The sequence below is a fragment of the Daktulosphaira vitifoliae genome, unplaced genomic scaffold (genome assembly GCF_025091365.1).
Source record: "Daktulosphaira vitifoliae isolate Bord-2020 unplaced genomic scaffold, ASM2509136v1 Scaffold_2, whole genome shotgun sequence".
NCBI lineage: Eukaryota > Metazoa > Arthropoda > Insecta > Hemiptera > Phylloxeridae > Daktulosphaira > Daktulosphaira vitifoliae.
The window spans coordinates 1,928,777-1,937,892 of NW_026099573.1; the positions used below are offsets into that span (position 1 = coordinate 1,928,777).

The 9,116-nt window shown below is 24.4% G+C and overlaps 1 protein-coding gene across 1 annotated transcript in view; it reads left to right on the forward strand.

Moving 5' to 3' along the window:
• LOC126897709 (uncharacterized) overlaps positions 1–9,075 on the forward strand; it is a 33,275-nt gene extending 24,200 nt beyond the window's left edge. Inside the window, exons 3-11 of the mRNA XM_050671511.1 lie at positions 1,955–2,178; positions 2,255–2,393; positions 3,109–3,308; positions 3,551–3,636; positions 3,923–3,978; positions 4,045–4,196; positions 4,991–5,070; positions 7,701–7,882; positions 8,989–9,075. Coding sequence (XP_050527468.1) covers positions 1,970–2,178; positions 2,255–2,393; positions 3,109–3,308; positions 3,551–3,636; positions 3,923–3,978; positions 4,045–4,196; positions 4,991–5,070; positions 7,701–7,882; positions 8,989–9,024 — 1,140 coding nt within the window. The 5' untranslated portion in view covers positions 1,955–1,969 and the 3' untranslated portion in view covers positions 9,025–9,075. The remainder of the gene's footprint in view (positions 1–1,954; positions 2,179–2,254; positions 2,394–3,108; positions 3,309–3,550; positions 3,637–3,922; positions 3,979–4,044; positions 4,197–4,990; positions 5,071–7,700; positions 7,883–8,988) is intronic.
• The last annotated feature ends 41 nt before the right edge of the window (positions 9,076–9,116 follow it).

Below are 9,116 nucleotides of genomic sequence, written 5' to 3' on the forward strand. Positions count from 1 at the left end.
TCAGCTGAATTTGGTTACAGATATAATAGGGCTTTCGAAAAATTGTATTCACGGGCCTCAGTGAACGTAGTTCCGCCACTGGTTTTAATACCTCTATGAGAGGAACTTAATTTGTATCTTTTTATATANGGTTTTAATACCTCTATGAGAGGAACTTAATTTGTATCTTTTTATATATACTTGTCTTTACTGTTCTAAACCCTCGGACTCTACAACCCCGATAGAACCTCGTTGCTCCTGAATTGACCAAATCCCTAACATCCAACATTGGTCAAATTAAATTACCCAAACAACCTCTTTTTTGCTTATTTTTGTATTACTACAGTGCATTGTATAAAATTATAATCAATTTTCGTTGCAAATAATATAATAGTTTAAATAAGAATCGTGAGTTATCACAATTGTGATTGTAGTAAGTATTCAATTATTTGTGGAGTTGTAATATCAAAAAAATAATCGAATTATGAAACTGTTGGTGCAAATTAAAAACTGTATTTTCGTATAATTGGTTTGGTGTAAAATACATAATCTAAATTTGGTGCAAAAATTACACTTCACATATTTCACTACTTATAAACTCTCCGTAATTCTAGACGAATTGATCTATGCTAGATCAATATGCATTTAAGCAAAGGTTAAAATCTTTTAAAAAAGAATCTTTAAAGATCAGTTTAAAATCGTTTCTGACGAAGAAAATAAAGAACCGAGAACTGAACGTAAACCTCAAAGTATTAATTTAAAAACCTTTTTAAAGTATCGTAACCCTACCAAAAACCGGTTCTTTAACGTCTATTAGAAACAGTAATAAATTTTATTTTTTTTATTGTATAAAGCAATAAAAAATAAAATAAAGGAATTCATATGATTACTACTATAACTAGATAACAACAAGAACAACATAGAACTACAACTAGATAAGTTAGATAACAAATATATATATACTTTTTTAGATTTGCATTATATTTTTCTGACATGTTATGTTTTTTTGAAAATATTTTCAATATTTTTAATTTCTACGGCTTCTCAATTTTTCGCATTTCTATAACTTCTTATAATTTTTGAAATTCTATGGTTTCTTAATGTTTTTATAATTTCTATGGCTTCTCTAAATGTTTTGCATTTCTATGTTTTCTTAATATTTTTCTGTTAAAATGTCTTTTTACTGTTTTGGAATTTATATTGTATCTTATGTTTAATTTGATAATGTTTTATTTGATGATCAAAAACTAAAAATAATAACTATTCCTAATAATACTTTAGCGTAGATGCAATTGAAACATTTCCAATAAAAATGGCTATCTAATTACAGTAAATTGTTTGGCCGTAAAGTACAAATTTAATAATTTCTAAATATATTTATTTGTAAATTCAAAAACATAAAATTGAATAATTTTGTTATTTGAAGTACATTATATCTCTAATTTTGTTTGAATGAATTATCTGAAGCTGAATAGATAAATTTGTAAGTGATCAATTTTTTACTTGTCTGTCAAATCATAACCATTTTATAATTATGTAAAATATAATAAAAACGACTTTAAAATATTATTGTCTTTTTTAGAGAAAATTCTCAGAAACATATCACCTTACCACAATACCACCTTTTAGAAGCTTAAAATTATAATATAAATGTTATTATATTATATAAATTATTAAATTGATACCTACATTCTTAAAATAATTATTTTTTTTTACTAAAACCCTAATAATTTTAGAACCAGCTCTTAACTAGAGACCTTAAAAAAAATTTAAGAACCCCTAATAGAACCTAAACCTCTTCATTTTTTATTTTAACAATGTATTTAAAAACAATTCCTAAAAATATTAAAGGTACCAGTCTCTGCATTTAAAATGTAAGTTACAGTTTCCTTATAAGTAAAAAAATTACTTATGCCCCTATTTCTAATTCAAAGATACATTTATTTTTCAATATGACATAATGTATTTTTTCAAGATACATGTAATTGATATGGCTGGCATTCAGTGGTCAAATTCATTAATATATACTAATAAAAGTACCACAGCGAATAGAATTAAACTCAGTCTTAACACACTGTTTTTGAGGTTAGCAGAAGCTAAACAGTCAGATAATATTGAAAATGTATTAAGGGCTAGCAAACATTTATCGCCAGTGTTAAATTTCTGTAAAAACTCAATCTCCTTAAACAGCAATTTCAGGTATTAATAAAACCTAAAATTAGTTTAATATCTAAAATATATATTTTTAATTATTCTAATTAAATTTATCTTCCAGGTTAGTTTGTCACATAAGACCTGAACATTCTAACTTAGAGATATCTTTATCTACGTTAAGTTTAGCTACCTCATTGGAAATGATGCCATCACTGAGTGTTCGAAGCTATTTTCCATCAAATGATATAGATTTAATAAAAGTAAATATTTAATGATAATAAAATTGTTATCTATAAACAGATATGTTCAAATTCTTGAAATATTGTATTTTTAAATTCCAATTTTTTCTTGGTAAATGTATGCCATAAAATTCCTCACTTGTTGGTTCAATTAAACATGGAATATTAAAGTCGACCTGGTGCATGTTTGAGCACCCGGCATATAATTTCTAGTAAGCTTCGAAATAGTATTTGAGAATTTATCATGAGGAGACAGATTGGTCTGATGTATTTTAAAATGCACATAAATAGCAGCATTAATCTAAGTACACGAAAATTTGAACATGGTCTAATATTTTCTTTTATAACTTGATATTGTTTTTGTATACCTGCATCCTTTAATTCCTTATTTTCTACAAGTAATTTACCTTTAATTAAAAGCGTAAATTTGATTGTAAAAATAATCTATTTTTCGTACCATAAAATAATTTACTTAAATTTTTTATTAAGTAGCACTTATAGTACAGACATTTTTAAGTGCCCGAAACCACTCTTTAGTTATATTCATTACTAGTTTGTTATATACTATAAATAAATTTAAATATAATTAATAATAATATTGCGTGACATGGCATGATAAGAAATAATATTCCTTAAAAATAAGAAAAAAATCACAATGTTCACTTCTTTTATTTTCTGAGTCTGTATTATATTACTATTTTTCAAATGATAAAGTATTTATATATTATTATTTCAGACTAATTTGTATAAACTAAATAATGATTCAATAAACTTAAAATTAGTTGACGACCTAGTGAAGGTAGAAAATATTCAAAAGTATAAGAAAATTAAAGCTACTATTAAAATGTACAACAACCAAACTTTAAAACATGATTCATTGCCGGATATTTTACCACCCATAGCTTTTTCAATGTTTAGAGAAGAACTACGATTATTGTAAGATTTTAATAATTAGCAGGGCTAATTGTCATTAGAACTTAAATTAATTTTTTTAATTAAATAATGAGGCCGGGTGAGTATGATGAAAACATTTCTCACCCGGCCCTATCGTGGAAAAAAAGCGCTAGAAATTGCACGGGCCTAGAGTGAAACATTTTGAGGGTATTTTTAAAATGCAAGGCTAGGTGCGTTTGGATTGGCATTTAGACATGTACAAGAAATCAATTTTCTGTCTATAGAATGAAAGGTGACGAAATTAAGTTTAATGAAGAGTTTAAAAAAGGAGCAAAGGAACAAATAAAGGATAACGTGTTTGGTGACGTTGGTAAGTAAATCATGCTTAATATTAGCGCCAAGTTTTGAGCTTAATGATAATTACATAGTGTGTAATACGAAATTCTAAAGATGAGTAGTGACTACACAAACTATAATATTATCGGTTTGGGGTAAATAGGTTTTATAAAATTAGCGTATAACACGAAAAAAAAGTAATTGTAAAGATAAACCATGCTTATTATTGCAATTGCACAATATTACAACTTCCCTGAAGTATAGAAATAAAAACTAAAAATTTTATTAGCTAATAATAATTACGATTTTTTATACTTCAGATGTAGAAAAAAACTATGAAACATGGATATTGGATACAAAAGAAATTTTTAACAGAGTATGTAAGATTACAATTTTTATCCAAGTGTGTTATTAAGTGAATTTGTATTCATTTTTGAATTAGGTAGAAAAACTAAATGCGATGGTCGATGAAATAATGCTTGTAGATATTATACCTATTAGTACAAATCAACAATGGCTGAAGTTTCTTAAAGAAAATGATGGATTGTTTGAGGACGCCAAATATAAGAAAACCAAACTAGAAAAAGCTCGATAGTTAGAAATATTTACAATTTAATACTTTTAACCTTCATTTTTATTTCTTAAACTCCATTTCATAGGTTTTCTTCGCTTGTTATTAAAATTAATGATTTTTTTTTTAATTTTATTGAATTACACATAAACTAGATTTAAAAAGTTAAAGAGTAAAAATAGAGAAAATGATATTAAAATTAGTAAAACAATTTTTTAAATATAGCTTATGTCAAAAAAAAAGCAAAATAGTATTCCTATTGAAGACTAATAATTTAAAAAGTATTATCTAAGAACCATACTTGGGTAGAATACTGTTTCAAATTGTTATATCAAACATAAAAATTAATCTATATATTATTTATTGTATAATATACTTTACTAAATTTAGAGAATCAAAGTTGAAGCCCAAAAATTTAGAACACACACGTTTTGTATTTACAAAGTATTCCTAATAATGTTGTAAATTATAAAAACATCGAATATTTATACTTCAAAAATAAATTTTTTTACCAAGCGGAGTGAGAAAATTTTTTTCGTCTTTGGAACATAAGCACTTCCAAATTCAAAACGCTATTTGCGCCTATGTCCTTAGATATTGAAAACTATATAAATTGCATAATTTAGATTGATTAATAATGTTTTTAGGTTAGATAAGGTTTTAAAATAATTATTATAAGGATATTTAGGAAAGTAACTGTTCAAGTTTGCTAAGGTCACTTATTCTTCTCTAAATGTGTCAAATGGGGATATTAAAAAAATCTGAAACTAAAAAAAATGATTTATATTACAATTAATAGAAACTTTTTTTTTTAAAGTTCACTCGAAATCAATTTTAAAAAATACATGGAGAGACTACTAGACATAAAACATATGCGTCTAAAAATAAACAAAAAAGGTGAGTGATTTTACAATAATTTATATTACTCAAATCTATTATTTTTAGCTGTAGTTGATAGTTTCAAGGCTTTAAAAATAAATTACATAGATAGTGAATATGTAAAATTTTATCCGTATCCCTACTTTTCTATTATTTAATATTACTGAACATTATGCAATGAACAAGAAGACTCGATAATAACGAAGTTTGAATAATACTTGAATACCTCGCAACATTAATAATATGCAGTAAAAGAATATCAAAAACCTCTAGGTTCATAGTATGCTAACTCAATTAATTAATTTAAAAAATTTATATTCAACAAAAAAAAAATTAATTAAGATAAGAATAGAAAAATATCAATAGAACATTGAAAAAAATAGATATTGTTTTTAAAAAAATAAAAACCCAGCTCAGGGGGTTGACGCACAGTGGTGACGTGGCATAGTTGGATCAAGTATAATGATATCTGACAGTGATTAAAATCACTATCAAAAAAAAAACGCTTCGATGCAAATCTTTAGATAGCGTTTAATTTTAAAAAATTGGTGGATTATTCAAAAAGTTACATGATCTGCTAGTTCCTTATTAATATCCTGATTAAGTATGTCGAATGAAAAAGGGATTATTAAAAATATTATTTCTCACAAAAAAATTATGTTGATCCATACATTTTTCAAATAGTTATAGCAGAATAAAGTTAAAAATGTAAAATACAAAATCGAAAATTTTCACACAAAAATAGCATTTGTTAGCTATTTTCACCATGAAGATAAAATAAAGCCCGAATTTTTTTTTTGCATAATAAAGTAAATTACATTAGCTTTAATTTAAGATATATATATAAAAGTGTCAGACTTTCTGGAACACTTTCAAAAGTTAAGTTGAAAAAGTTCTACTTTCTAAATGCATTTTTTAGATTTGAACCCCCCTCGTATATAGGGAAATAGTCCGATTTAAAAAAACAGTATGTCGAATGAAAGATGTATATAAATACTACTTCTCATAAAAAAATTATGTTGATCCATACATTTTTCAAATAGTTATAGCAGAATAAAGTTAAAAATGTAAAATACAAAATCGAAAATTTTCACACAAAAATAGCATTTGTTAGCTATTTTCACCATGAAGATAAAATAAAGCCCGAATTTTTTTTTTGCATAATAAAGTAAATTACATTAGCTTTAATTTAAGATATATATATAAAAGTGTCAGACTTTCTGGAACACTTTCAAAAGTTAAGTTGAAAAAGTTCTACTTTCTAAATGCATTTTTTAGATTTGAACCCCCCTCGTATATAGGGAAATAGTCCGATTTAAAAAAACAGTATGTCGAATGAAAGATGTATATAAATACTACTTCTCATAAAAAAATTATGTTGATCCATACATTTTTCAAATAGTTATAGCAGAATAAAGTTAAAAATGTAAAATACAAAATCGAAAATTTTCACACAAAAATAGCATTCGGTAGCCTTTTTATCATGAAGATAAAATAAAGTCTGAACATTTTTTTTTCATGATAAAGTATATTACATTAGCTTTAATTTAAGATGTATATAAAAGTGTCAGACTTTCCAGAAAATTTTCAAAAGTTAAGTTGAAAAAATTAATTTTTTGTGATAAAGTTGTCATTTTAAATCCCCCCCTGTGGGCAGGTAAAGGGTCATATATAAAAAAAAATATACCAAATAAAAATTAATGATATCATGCATCTATATAGAAAAAATTATATTGATTCGGTTATTTTTAAAAAAGTTATGGCTATTTTAATTAAAAAAAATTTAAAAAATTTCGAAAATTAGCGATTTTTAAATTTGTAATTTTTTTTGGAGGTTTCCCCCATTTACGGGGAACGAGGAAATTTTTTTCAATTTTTGAGGGTAATGTCTTCGACTAGATACGATTTGTGATCTTTTGACGTATCATTGAAAGAAATCAGTTCGGTGAGAGCTGAGAAAAAGTGGTAACAGACACACACAAAAAAAAACACATCATAGTAAAACCAATACCTTCTCAGCTTCGCATCAAAGCTAAAAGTAGACCTAGCAATACAATCTTAATGAGGTATTTGACATAAAACGTGTTAATATTGATACATTTAACTTTAAATTAAACAATTTAATTTTAGTGTCCTATATTTTCGATTTAATTTTTCCATAGTTCTTTTTCAAGTGTCGATAGAAATAGTAAACTGAAACGTTTTAATTATAGATTGAGATATTATCTTGTAAGGCAAAGAAAAAAGAAAGAGAAAAAGTCAGTTTCTAAAAAAAAAAAATAAGTTTATTTGGAGATTAATTAATTTATACTTAATTTATTAATGTTCACTTTCTTATCAATCAGTTAAAAAATACTAATTTTCGAGTTAATATAGTTTTAAATAAATGCGAGGTTTTGTAACGTAATAGAGTAATAATCTATGAGTTATACTGAAAATAAGTATTGTCAAGAATGCATTAAGGAGGGTAGATGTTACCTTCCACCACAGTCGGCAATCTTTTATCATATAAATTGTTGAATAATAATCAGGAAAAGTAAAATACACTCTCGGTTGTGGCTTAATAAAACCTTGCTTTTCATATTTCTGTAACTTTATTAAAAATTACTTGAAAAGTAAAATTAAACTTTTAAAAGAAAATTTTTCAGAATTAGCAACTGATACACTTTCACTTGATTTTGAATGGACTTTAAAACAAAATATTATGAATCTTTTACACGAGCAAAGAGAACTGCATATGTTCATTGGTAATGTAATTGATGAAATAAATACACAAATATTAAAAATGTTAAATTTTAAGGACAATATTGATATGAAGTTTAGAATACAGGTATATTAATTAAACAGATGATAAAGTAATATAAATTTTTATAAAATTTATAAATTCTTAAATAGTAATTTAAATTAAATTAAATTTTTTTAATGTTTTAGCACATTGTATTAATCTTCAATGAATATTTTTCCATACGTTTTTATATTTGAGCATTATGCTTCGTTTAAATCATACAACTACTAAAACTTTAGAATAATTTGTCGAAGATATTACAGTGTGCTTCCATATCTTTGATATTTATCATAAATATGAAAACGTTTCTACGTTTTCTTCAATTAATTTTAGTTGTATTTTTCTTAAAAATAATAATAATAAAAATATACTCAAAAAGGACAATTTATACTCTAAATTCAAAATTTAATAGTCTTTATTATAATAAATAGAAATATTGATGATATTTACTTAAAAGAATATAGTTATATAATAAAATAGGCGCTAAGATTTTAAATCAATAAAAATTCTAAAAACAATATGTTATTTTAGTTGAAAAAAAAATAAAAAACGGTCTTGTAACTGTAAACCGAAAGGTTTATAATAAGATTAGTCCGTATCGATATCATATATGTATAATAAAAGACCCTCACTATTTTCATTTTATGGCTTCAATCGAATAAATGCAATATTATATAAAATACTGAGTTTGAATGTTGAAAAATATAATTGCGGCATATATCCAATGGCTGATAGGTTACAATAATGAACTTTAGAGATTTATTATAATTTATACAGAGAAGGATATTTTCTCATATGTGTCAAAAAATTTTAAGTAAATATTATCAAGAATGGGTTTTAGTATTTCAAAGATGTCGATTTCAATAAGACATTATTGAAATTTGAATTGATATTGTTTCTCTAGAAAATTGCTAAAATAAGGTTTTGGAAAAATATAAAAATAATATAGAATATATATAAGTTCGTAAACTAACAAGCTTTATAAAATAATTTATGAAATTATAATTTTTTGTTGAAATTACTGTTGAAAATTATTTTTGATAAAATTGGCATATAAGCTATCTTTATTTGGGAAAAATAATACTTAAAATTTAAGTATTAAGTTAAACGTATTATGTTACTTTTATTTAAAATTAAATTTTTACTTTCAGAAACATCAAAAACAGAATGTAACAAACATCGAATAAATTTTATTCAACTTAAAAAAAAATTCATTAAAAAAATATTTTGTTTTAAAATAAATGCATTAAATATATTAAAATTAAATAAATTTAAAAAT